Genomic DNA, 12240 nt, shown 5'->3' on the forward strand with positions numbered 1-12240 from the left:
TTTCTTTAAGAACGGAATTAAAAGTGCGCCGGCGGCTGTGTCTGTCCTTGTCCACTTGTGAAAGCATTACAATACGTGCTAACTGGGGATGGTAGGCTTGATTTCAGTGAGCCAACATCGACACCTTGTGTTTTGGCGATCGGAGACGTGCCATTGTGGTAAGTTAGTTCGTTTTATTTTGTGCTAGAGACACTGCACTTTGTTCTCAAGCGTGAAAGTAGAGTTAGGTTTACTTAAACGTTGGACGTATGCAGACCCCGTCACAGAAATAACTTTTTCATGACTACTTACATTACATTACGCGTGGACAGACTTACAAGCCAACGTTCATAAACGGCGCCGAGTTTTAACTCGAAACAATGGAGGAGCAACGAGCTAGCTAAGAACGCTCGTTGGACAGCAACGGGTCGCCGCTTTGAAAAAAATAAAACAAATAACCCGACTCGACTTTAGCCCTGCTGCTTCTTTCTGTCTTGTGGCCCGGGCCGCCGGTGCCGGTGGTGAGTTTTAGCCGGGACGTGTTTCTGCTACTCGGTTATCAGCGGCCAGCAGCAGCACCGCTACTGTGACGGAAGTACCTCACGCGTCCTCCCGAAGACTGTCAAAATAAGAGTAAAGCTTCAGAATAAAACGTAACAGTTTCCGGGGTGAAGGCGATTGCAGACTTCTTTTTTTTGGGGGGGGGGGGGGGGGGGGGGGTCAATTTTAACCACAAATAATGGTTATACTTAACATCGTATCTGTGGTTTGAAAGTTGGATTCATTTAAACGTGCATCCTTACAAACGGCCACAAAATAGCGCCCAAAGTACACAAAGCACTTAGGAAACCTTGACGTTTGAAAAAATCTTCACCATGCAAGATAATAATCACATAATCATCATCTTTTCCTTTTGGCTTGTCCCTTTAGGAGTCGGCACAGCGCGTCATCCTTTTCCATGTAAGCCTACCTCCTGCATCCTCCTCTCGAACACCAACTGCCCTCATGTCTTCCCTCACGACATCCATCAACCTTCTCTTTGGTGTTCCTCTCGCTCTCTTGCCTGGCAGCTCCATCGTCATCATCCTTCTACCAATATACTCACTATTTCTCATCTGGACGTGCCCAAACCATCGAAGTCTGCTCTCTCTAACTTTGTCTCCAATACATTGAACCTCGGCTGTCCATCTGATGAGCTCATTTCGAATTTGATCCAACCTGGTCACTCCAAGAGCGAACCTCAACATCTGCAATTCCGCCACCTCCAGCTCTGCTTCCTGTTGTCTCTTCAGTGCCACTGTCTCTAATCCGTACATAATGGCTGGCGTCACCACTGTTTTATAAACTTTGCCCTTCAGCCTATCAGAGGCTCTTCTATCACATAACACACCTGAAACCTTCCTCCACCCGTTCCAACCTGCTTGGACCCTTTCCTTCACTTCCCGACCACACTCACCATTGATCTGGACGGTTGACCCCAAGTATTTCAAGTCCTCCACCCTTGCTATCTCTTCTCCCTGTGGCCTCACTCTTACCCCACCACCCTTCTCATTCATGCTCATATATTCTGTCTTACTTTGGCTAATCTTCATTCCTCTGCTTTCCAGTGCATGCCTCCATCTTTACATCTTTCCTCAAGCCTAAACTCGTAACAGGATGAAAGTGGATCGACTTCCCCTGACCCTATGCCTCCTCTGTACAGGTACGGTAATATAAAAACACGCTGTTAGGAATCTCAAGAAATTTGCTGAATCTTCGGATCCTAAATGTTTCCTGCAGTGGGCGATGATGGCATTGTACATGCCACATTAAAAAAAGCTGCATTTCGAAGTAACATCAAGGGCAAAATATGGTGGGTGTATCATAAAAAGTCACAAGTTATCGTGTTGTAAATATGAAGATTGTCAAGAAGGATGGTACTTTGAAAGAGTGCAATAATAGTCAAAGATTAAGCCGCTGTTGGTGAGTTGAAGTTGAACTGCACCTCTTTCTTTTGCTTCCACAAGGACACATGAGCCATTAACATTTGTGACGGTGGTGGTACGGCCAAGGTTGATTCTGAGTGTCCCCACCCAAAGCTAAGTTTAGTGTGTACTTTCGGACCGGCTCGGAGTTCTCAGTCGGTTTGCGGAAATCGGGACCAAAAGAGTAGCAAATTGACTTCAGGAACATTTATCGCAAGGTATTTATGACAAAAGTACATTGGAGGTACATAATGAATTTTACTTGGGCAGGGGACTCTCAGGAGCTATCTTGTACCTGACCACATACTTTAGTCGTAAGTACCTATACTAGTAAACCCAGTTGACATCCATGAACCAGTCCGAAACTATAGGACTATTCCTAGTTTCGACATTTTGATTCAAGCAGTGTTTCTCAAAAGTGAGGTACAAGTACCACTCATGGTACGGGGTCTCCCTCTCGTGGTACGCAAAAGAATCACTGAATTAAATGTTCACACGGACTTAATATTAGGATACCTTCTAGGAATTAAAACTACTTCGGCCTTTTGCGCGACTGTATTTTCACGTTGTTATGATGGTCGTACTTAGAGGTCTAAGTAATTACATTAGGTGTAAAAAGTTGAGAACCATCGATTTAGCGCATGCGGCTGAATCTAGGCATCTTCAACCAAAACAATGATAATTGTGGTAATAACAGTATCACAATGTCATAATAAATGTTCTCCTTTCAGGTGGCGGTATCTTTGGAGTACTGAAGTCCAGCAAGTAAAGCAAGACTGCTTCTATGATGGAATCACTATTTAATCTTCTAAAACTACTTCTACTAATAAATGAACACTTAATTTCATTACGTTTTGGTTTATAGCGTGAAATAAAAACAGCTAATTGCATGTGAATGTTTTTCCATCCATCCATCCATCCGTTTTCGGTCCCGCTGATCCTCACAAGGGTCACGGGCGTGCTGGAGCCTATCCCAGCCATCTTCGGGCGAGAGGCGGGGTACACTCTGAACCGGTCGCTGGCCAATCGCAGGGAAAACAACCATTCACGCTCACATTCACAACTACAGGCATTAGAGGCTTCAATCAACCTACCACGCATGTTTCGGGGATGTGGAGGAAACCGGAGTACCCAACCACGCAGGCACGGGGAGAACATGCACACTCCACATAGGCGAGTCCGGGATTTGAACCCCTGTCCTCAGAAGTGTGAGGCAGATGTGCTAATCCACCATGCCGCCAATGTTTAAAAAAAAAAAAAAAAAAATCTTAAATACGAGTCTGCCATACATTATTCGGCATGACATTTTGTCTGCTATTAACGGCGAAGCTGAGCTAGCAGGCTGAAGTCCAGGTGTACATGACAAAGGGCTGGTTCATTTCATGATGTGAGCACACTATGGTGTTTTGGAAATTAAATCAGGAAACAATTGTCATTTGCAATTTTAATATCTTTGCAGAGAGCGTCAGGAGAGGTTGCAATTGCTTCACATTTCTGCTAGTTATCTTGTCCTTGAGAGAAAAGGGAGGTTGGTCCAACCACCGAGGCAGGATGACAGAAGGGAAGAAACAAGATAAAAAGAACAACGAAGTAAGCTACGGGATAAGACGAGAGTATATTGTCATTTTGCCGTAACAAACAATGAAAACTAAGTAAATTTGAATTTCCGGCATTAAGATAATTGCACAATATAATGGTGTGCTTTCTTAATGGGATAGAAGCATAGAAATGTGTTAAAATCGAGAGTTGATGTGTTCCTGTTGCATGTTTCAGGTGCACTTGAGCAGTAGAAATGCATGTTAATCTCTGGCCTTAAATACACAAGCACAATCTAATGAAGTTCACACGATCACACTGATCCGTTTTACAGTTAAAATAAATAAAACAATAAAAACGATATAGTGTACACAATTTATTCTGCTGGCCTTATTTGAATTAGATTTTTTTTTTTAAATCAATCTTGGGGAAAAAAACATGCAGCAGGTCACATTAACCTATTTTAAAGTTTAAAAATGAAAAATACATTAAAAAAAAAATAAAATGTAAAAAAAAAAAAAAGGATAAAACTATGTACACAAAGCTCTCCCGGTGGCCCTGCTGTTTTTAAATTAAGCTTTTTTTCATGCAGTAGGTGATACCTATTTTAATATTTCAAAAATACACTAAATATTTCAAAAATATATAAAAAAACAACATACACAACTTCTGCTGGTCTTAATTTATGTAGATTATTTTTAAAAAATGAAGGTAAAAAATGTAAACTAAATAAATACATAAAATCAAAACTTATTAAAATGTTTATGTAATATATTATTTTAAAAATTAATCTGTAAAAAAGTGGGTGTTTTTGTCTGTTATTGAAGTTTAAAGATTGTTTTGTAATATTTGTATATAAAAACTATATACAGTATAGAACCTTTTCTGGCCTTACGGTGTTACTCCAAAGTAAATCTCTTTTTAAAAACAATTTCCCTAAAAAATAAAATATATACTTTGTTAAAAAAAAAAATATATATATATATATATATATGTATGTATATATACACACAGCGTCTTCTATGAGCCTTATTTTAAATCAATTGTAAAATTTTCCTTTGCATGAGGCATTTTTTTTAATGAACACAAACATGACAGGAGTTAAACAAAACAAACAAACCAACACCAAGTGAATTCAATTTATTGTAGTATTACTGAAAAAAAGCCTGAAAATTGTGTGATCTGGATGTTTTTTTTTAAGACTAAGATTATGCATTGTTTTTCTCTTTTTTGTTGTTTTTTTGCAGAAGTTTTCATCAATGAAAACCAAAGCCAGGTAAGTTTGCAATGACTTTTAATGGTTTATACAAACACGCACACACACGCACACACTCAGCACCTTATTTCCTGTTGCGCTGCTTTTGGTGTTGTACATTCAACCGTGCTGTACAAAAATAAAGCATCATCTCTCGATAGTTTGGTGTGGATGGCTTTATGAAGTACTGGCATTTACATTAGCTCTTGTCTCTTATAGAATAAATTAAAACACGGCAGTCAGGTTTGAGACTTTTTTGTGCAGTCTCTCCAAATGGTGATGTCGTCCGTGTTTAAAGTGCAAAGGAAAACAGAGAAACGGACTTTGACTGTTCATGGATTCCAGATCATCACATGACCTGTTTGTCACAGTCTTAGCCACAACGGGATGCTCTCACCCAGCTTGCATCACGTCTCCTGCTGGGTTTTGTTTATTTGGGTCACCCCAGGTTGTCTAAAGGTGACACGTCTGGCTTTTAGAGAGCTCGTAGAAGAGGATGTAGGCGTTGCCGCTGCGCACCTGGCTGGAGGACATATGGCTCACTCTGCACACACACAAAAACAACAAAAACACAACACTGTGGTTAAAGCGCCTCAAATTTGAAAAGATTCCGCTAACAAACTAACCAGAATGGGGCTCCTTTTAATGAGAATTGCAGTCCAATTACCGTATTTTCACGACCATAAGGCGCACTTAAAAGTCTTATATGTTCTCCAAAATGGACGGGGCGCCTTATAATGGGGCGCGCCTTATGTGTGCACCGAGTTCCAACATCTATAAATGTTGTTGTGTGATGAGTGCTCCGCTTGACCCCCCCCACCCCCATTTCCTGCCAAACACACTGCTTACACAGAGGAAAGGCGGACGTGGCCGAGGACAGGGGAAGGGTGCGTCAAGTAGGACGCTAAAGCCACGCCCCCAGTAGGTTTATAGCGCCGGGTGTTTTTTTTTTTTTGTTTTTTTTTCACCGCTTGACTGACTGGGAGCATTTCCGGGGTGTGCATTGTGCAAAACATCGGTTTGACTAAGGACCCCTGAAAATGTCACCTACGAAGAGACACACTTACGAAGCACAGTTTAAACTGCAAGCTATCAGTTACGCGGAGGAACAATGGAATCGAGCAGCCGCGAGAGAATTCAAGATCAACGAATCCATGGTTCGCAGGAAAACGAGCTTCGCCAAGTCAAGAAGACGAAGCTGTCTTCGTGGATGCTTGGGCTAACGTGTCTGCTTGCACTGTTGTTCGAGCTTTCGCACGGCAACGAGACTGTCTCGAAACTGCCGTGTTTGATTGAGAACTTGCCCAGCTGTTAATTTCGGATACAGAGGATGAGGACTTTGATGTGGATGAGGGATTGATTAAAAAATAACATGAGTACATTGTTAAATACTTCAATAAAGTACAACCGAACACAGTTTTGCTCCCGCTGCCTCTTTAAAAACATTGTTTTAGTGTGCATGCATGCTACCGTATGTTTTAAGCTAGCGTATGTTTTACCATGCCTGCGCCCAATAATACGGTGCGCCTTATGTATGTGTTAAATACAGAAATAGACCCCACAACTGAGACTGCGCCTTTTAATACGGTGCGCCCTATGGTCGTGAAAATATGGTAGTTTAATGGCTGATTTATAAGAAAAGAACAACAATAAGAGTAAAGAAAGCATCTTGTTATTAATCCTACCTTGTAATTGACATTTCTGTAGTGATACAAAATTAGTTTAATTAATGACTGAAGCCGAACTTTGCTATGGCTGGTGTCTTCAGACAAAAGTTAAATACATGTATATCATTTATTTATACAAATATGCTATATCTAAATAGGAAAAATCCTAAACATCGACTATTGTAATCATTGGTGACTCTGTGGTGACATCTTGTGTTAAAATTTTTTTTTTTTCTGGTAGCCGTTCAAAGTCCCTACGGTTGCTCTGATATGGTCTTCTTCGCCATTCACCCGAACCGGGAGGTTTTCCCGAATGCGGAAGTAGGTTGCACATATACCGGATTGACACCCACAGAAGAACGAGGAAGGACAATATATTAGGTACAGTTGTTTTGTGCCTGCATTTTCTGTGTTTGCCGGTTATGTGGAGAGCAAATATTATGACTGTGTTTTTACACAGTACAATACTGTTGAGTGCAAAACATTTTTAATGGAAAAAAAACTAATTTGGGTGTTTTTTGGAGTGTGATGGAACGGACGAATTGCATTTCCATTCATTTCAATGGGGAAAGATGATTTGAGATAGAAGTGTGGTCACGAAAAAAACTTAACACCTATCTCAAGGTGCCACTGTAATGTATTTATCAGTTTTCTTGATTTTATTCTATAAGCCACATTTGTGATAATGATACACGCTGTCCAGAAATGGACTACATATTGCCTGTGAATGGAAAAGCACGTAGCTGTAATTTTTTTCTTTTTATCGGAAAAAAACTAAAAGGGACTTTTATTTTATTTAAAAAAAATAAAAAAATAAAAGCATCTCCCAAAACGTGTTGCTTTATTTGTCAGTTTTTATGAACAACTGACCTGCAGTCGTTGAAGCCGTACCACTCGCCCACTGTGGCGTTCTTGCAGTAGGCCGTGTAATGGCCGCCCAGCGTGTTGCCCCAGTGGTTGGACACAGCGTAGAGGTTATACACGCCGCGGTCTGCTGGGGAATACAAATATTAAAAATGTATTTAAAAAATTATTATTATTTTTTTTTTAATTGTAGCGAGAACGTTCTCCGGGAGGCCGTGGAACGTACCGCTGCCCTCGGAGGCGAACTCCCTCATGTCCAGCTCTTTGAGGGGGAAGTCGACGTACGTGGACAGCTTGCTGGCTCGGACGTTGGAGTCAGAGAAACGCTTCAGGTCTGGAGGGGGGCGGCCAGTCAAGTCAGCTCAACTCACTTCGACATGATTCTTTGGCACCGAAGCACTACTTTGTCTAAATGAAGCTCCTCCCGTACTTCATCATAGTTTCTTGACCGCAAAATGCCACAAGATGGCAACAAAGCACTAATTTTGTTCCTTGATACCAGGATGTCAGGTTTTCAGCATACTTTCAGCATTTTTATTTTATTTTAATTTTTTAATTGCAAAGGATACGAAGCACAAGTATCTGAGGGAACTTCTGAATGCTGAATCGTTTGGTGCATTTCTGCCTGGTTTTGCATCTGTTGCAAGTCTGCGTGGGAGAGAGACAACAAGTCAGTGAGACGACCTTTCTTTCCAAACCAACCACAAAAACGAGGCGTCCAGGTCTTACCGGCCTCTCGTCTCCGTCCAACACATCCTCCTTGGTGAAGACCCTCAGGCAATCTTTCAGGGTCACCTCGCCTGAGGTCTTCTGTGGACACAATGCACGTGAGAAAACATTGTCGTGGGCTTATTCGTGTGAGGAAAATGATCATTTTGCGCAGTTCTGACCGGTGCGATCGGGATGGAAAGATCCCAGAAGGGCTCGAAGACGGTGGAGCGGAAGCCGCATACGGTGCAGGTCAGGGAGCTTTTCAGCTGCCCGACAAACAGATCTAAAACAGTCAATGTTCTTTATTTTTTTAAATGATATGATTCCCAGGACGCCAATTGCGAGGCTAATGCTAAACAAACTCTTACCCACGACTTTGCTGTCCTCCCGCTCCAAATACATACTCCACATCCATTTGGCTTTGTCATCATCACTGTGAAGAGAACATTGAGAAGTCACATCTGACTTTCATCGCTTTTTTTTTTTTTTTTTTAATTACATGAATCTTCTAAACAGGGCTGTCAAACTCCCTAACCATCGTGACTGTGAACCCACAACAACGTATGATCGCCTCATATTAATACGTACACACACAAAAAGATTGATGGCTCACTAGTTTTGAAATCAGAAGCCAGTAAAAAGTTGTTTGTTCAACTGTTACTAAGTTATTTTGAAAGCGGCGAACAGTAAAGTGTCACTGAGTACTCATTGAGATGGATGGAGTTTTTACTTTGGAAATTTGTGTCAAAATATTTGTGCACCTCAATTGTCACAATACAGATGATATCTGCTTTGATTTAGGTTTAGTGCTTTTTTATTTAGAAAATCTGTTGGACGACGATCTATAGCAGCTACAAATCAAACCCAGCACTGAGGCAGACGTACCAACCACTACGTCCCTGTGCTGACCTGGATAGAGTATTTCAATTAAATTGTATGCGAGTGCATTTTTAAAAATGCTGAGGCATTTATATATATATATAAAAAAAAAAAAAAAAAAAAAAAAAAAAAAAAGTGACATGACGTTCAAGAATGCAATCATAAAATTATGTTCTGGCTTTATGGTCATTGAGTGACTTATTGGGAGCAGAGGTGACCCATGTGCAAGCTTACAAGAGGAGGTCAAAGTCCTCGACGGACGCCCTGGGGCACGCAGTTACTCGATTCACCTCGCTGTGGAGGGCGTCCAGCAGGAAACGCAGAAACTCCTGGGCGTCTTGCTGACTGCAGAAGACAGAACAGCTGGCGAATCAGCGAGTTCACTCCAGGACGTAAGAAGGAAAAAAAGCCGCGGCGAGCACGGGACTTACCTGCAACCGGCGAATTTGGGAGCGCAAATCTGGACCTGGCTACGGAAATCGGAGGGGATGAATGTCTCGTTGTTGACCGACGTCCACAAGCTCTGAGTCAGCTTGGCAAACTCTAAGGAAAAAAATTGCAAAATACTTTAGACGTTGCTATTCCAAAATTTGGGACTTTTACAGCGAGAAGATGTCATGGCAGAGCCTCAAAACATTTACTAACCCTCTAATTGATCTCACCACCAGGAAGAGTATTTGCATGATATTTGGGAATTGCCATATGATATGATGTATTAACCCAACCCTATCTTTTCTCTCTGCTCACCATGCATACCACCACCTGCACTCTTCATTTCCAGTAGTTTTATTAACCTCTTAATTCCCAAAGTCCACACTACTTTTGGCCAATGTTTTTAATTTCCTGCCCCAAACGACTGGAACACACTACAACAGATAATAAAAGTCACCTTATCCATCACAATATAATCATTTAAAAAGTTAGTGAGGGATACTGTACATAATCACTGCACCTGTTTTTAACCTGTTATGAACCTTTTATTCATCATTTGATATGCTATATTGTAATTTATTATCTAAATATGTAACTATCAACAGTTTGTTGTATACGTATTTATTTGGTTTTATTGTATTTACTTTTATTTTGCTTTGTTTTACTCTGCTGTCTACAGCTAGGCCCGGATTGCAAATGATAAACTGTTCTCAGGTTAAATAAATACATAAAATTAAGTCACAACTTAGCTGTTAGCATCCAAACTCGCTAATTTATTTGCGGCCATGCGAGCACATATTTACGGTGTAAATGCAGCTTTTTTTTTGAGTAAATGCTAACTTTTTCTTGAGGGACAAAATGGAAGCAAAGGTTGACACAAACTAACAAAGACACTTTCAATAGTTTTTGTCAAAGGCCACCTAATCTCCTGCAACTCAAACACAAGAACAAAAACTAGATATGACCTACTGTACTTCTGCGTCATAAAAATGACTCAACGTCATTATGCAACAAACGAGATATATGCTTGCTTGACATAATGGCATGATGCATGTAGCTAAGACCAAAGTATCACAAAGAATCTTATCTTCTTGGCTGTGCAGGAAACAAGAGCCTACATAGCAAATAGTGACTGATAACGCTGGGATGTTTTCGAACGATAGAATAGAGTGAATGACATTGGACCTAGCTATGATCCCTGTGGGACTCCCTCACTGTAGGACACTCATCTCAGAAAATTCACTAAAACGTTGGTATGTTTTCTTATGATGGCATGTTTTTTTTTAATTGTTTTTGTACAGTGGCCTCTTGAAAAGCAATTTCAGCCCGCTGTACCACATCAACTTATACCATACCGAATCATCTTAGTTAACGTTCATTCATAACAGGGTGTTTTCTAATGATAGTATAAGGTAAATGACATTGGACTTAGCTGTGATCCCTGTGGCTCTCCGTAACTGTAGGACACTGATCTCACAAAATACACCGAAACTAACTTCACTTATGTTACCTTCCACGAGTGCCGAATTGGTCCTGTAGTTGCTTTTGTTCAGGTCTGTTCGATGGACCTCCCTCAGGCAGTAGTCCCTTAACTCAGGAGTGTTACTCAAACACTGAAGGATGGAGTTCATGAAACACTACAAACACACACACAAAAACAAACATGAGATAAATGAGACTCGTGTGGAGGGTTCGGTGTGAGGTGCATGCTGTGACACTCACTGTGTTTCCCAGGTTCTTCAGTCCTACCAGGCCTTGTGGACTCTGCTTCTGCTCCCAGGGAACGAGAGTGAATTTAGGTCACGGATAGAGTTGTAAAATTCAGAACTATAGGCGGAGAACACATTTTTGCATAATCCTGACTAAAAACACCAGATTTCATGCCAATACAGTCGTACCTTGAGTAACGAGCACCCCGATTTACGTGTGTTTTTTTTTTTATTTAAAGTGACGACCCATTGTTTGTTTGAAATGTTTTGCAAGCCAAAATCTGAGCAGCAATGTACTCGTATGTGGGCAAATGAGTCCTATCTATTAGGGCTCATTAACTGCAGGGATCAATCCTTTTGTTTCCAAAATTATTCTACCAGTTAGTAGTTCGTATTTTTTATGGGTTGCAAAGCAGCAACATACCAATAGCATTCTCACACTATCACATGGCATCACCCCCTCCCCCCCCCCCACCGCCATCTGGTGGCAAAGAAACAATTTGGAGTGAGTTGAGGAGTTTGATTTGAACGAAAGCAATCTTTTGCCTGCATCATGTGGGATCTATAGGCAATTATAAACCCAGTTATAGGAGGCTTCAATAACTCGCAGATTTTCTTTATTTGTGGCAGGGCTTGGTCCCTATCACGCATGAATGGTGCGAGTTCACTATATTTAAGGTTTAAACTTATAATATTGGCAGTTATTACCACTTTTATGGGAGGGGCGTCCATGAGTGGCAAATTTCTGCTACTGCGCAGCATCATAAAAACCAAGTCCAATCGTCCAGCGTGACTTCAGGTCCGAGGGGAATGTAGGTGGTCACGCTGTCTGCAACCGAGTTCTGCATGCTTGGGTTAAAGCTTCTGTGTACATGCTGACCCGTCGCCAAGACGTGTGTAAAATCACCAAAAACACGGGATGTGGGCTCCACCAGGAACGCGATGCGGTGTCGAGTTGCATAAGGTTTTGAGTTTGCCAACTTAATTCACTCAGCTACAGAAGCAGTGTATTTTTCTGATTGTCTTGTTGTTATAGTTACAGCGCAGGGCGTTTTTTTTTTTTTTTTTTTTTTACTATTGCGGTTGATAAGATTATCTTGCACTTCGGATAGGGAGGTTATCAGGTTATGTTATGAATAGTTTTCTAGCGAGTTGTGTCGTCAAGATACAGAACGCTCAGTTCCAATTCTCCACCAGATGGTCACCGGCTCGCTCCACTCAGCAGGTGACCACTTCAAATACCC

The 12240-nt window shown here is 41.2% G+C and overlaps 1 protein-coding gene and 1 long non-coding RNA gene across 5 annotated transcripts in view; one reads left to right on the forward strand and one right to left on the reverse strand.

The window, feature by feature from the left end:
* Nucleotides 1-8117, forward strand: LOC133416200 (uncharacterized). The gene is made up of 7 exons (XR_009770225.1): nucleotides 1-158; nucleotides 910-939; nucleotides 1587-1681; nucleotides 2675-3533; nucleotides 4727-4755; nucleotides 6643-6782; nucleotides 7459-8117. It is a non-coding gene; the product is annotated as an uncharacterized LOC133416200 (long non-coding RNA).
* The window catches only part of LOC133416196 (ubiquitin carboxyl-terminal hydrolase 2-like), an 11725-nt gene continuing 4241 nt past the window's right edge, over nucleotides 4757-12240 (reverse strand). For 3 of the 4 annotated variants that reach the window (XM_061702946.1, XM_061702945.1, XM_061702944.1), the window contains exons 3-13: nucleotides 11010-11057; nucleotides 10798-10924; nucleotides 9287-9398; nucleotides 9090-9200; nucleotides 8345-8409; nucleotides 8156-8259; nucleotides 7995-8075; nucleotides 7835-7913; nucleotides 7492-7599; nucleotides 7272-7395; nucleotides 4757-5278 (exon numbers count right to left, since the gene is read on the reverse strand). In XM_061702946.1, the coding sequence (XP_061558930.1) occupies nucleotides 5188-5278; nucleotides 7272-7395; nucleotides 7492-7599; nucleotides 7835-7913; nucleotides 7995-8075; nucleotides 8156-8259; nucleotides 8345-8409; nucleotides 9090-9200; nucleotides 9287-9398; nucleotides 10798-10924; nucleotides 11010-11057 (1050 nt within the window). In that variant the 3' untranslated portion in view covers nucleotides 4757-5187. The remainder of the gene's footprint in view (nucleotides 5279-7271; nucleotides 7396-7491; nucleotides 7600-7834; nucleotides 7914-7994; nucleotides 8076-8155; nucleotides 8260-8344; nucleotides 8410-9089; nucleotides 9201-9286; nucleotides 9399-10797; nucleotides 10925-11009; nucleotides 11058-12240) is intronic. The other variant, XM_061702947.1, reaches the window with a different exon arrangement.

The sequence above is a fragment of the Phycodurus eques genome, chromosome 17, assembly GCF_024500275.1.
Source record: "Phycodurus eques isolate BA_2022a chromosome 17, UOR_Pequ_1.1, whole genome shotgun sequence".
In the NCBI taxonomy this organism is placed as follows: Eukaryota; Metazoa; Chordata; class Actinopteri; order Syngnathiformes; family Syngnathidae; genus Phycodurus; species Phycodurus eques.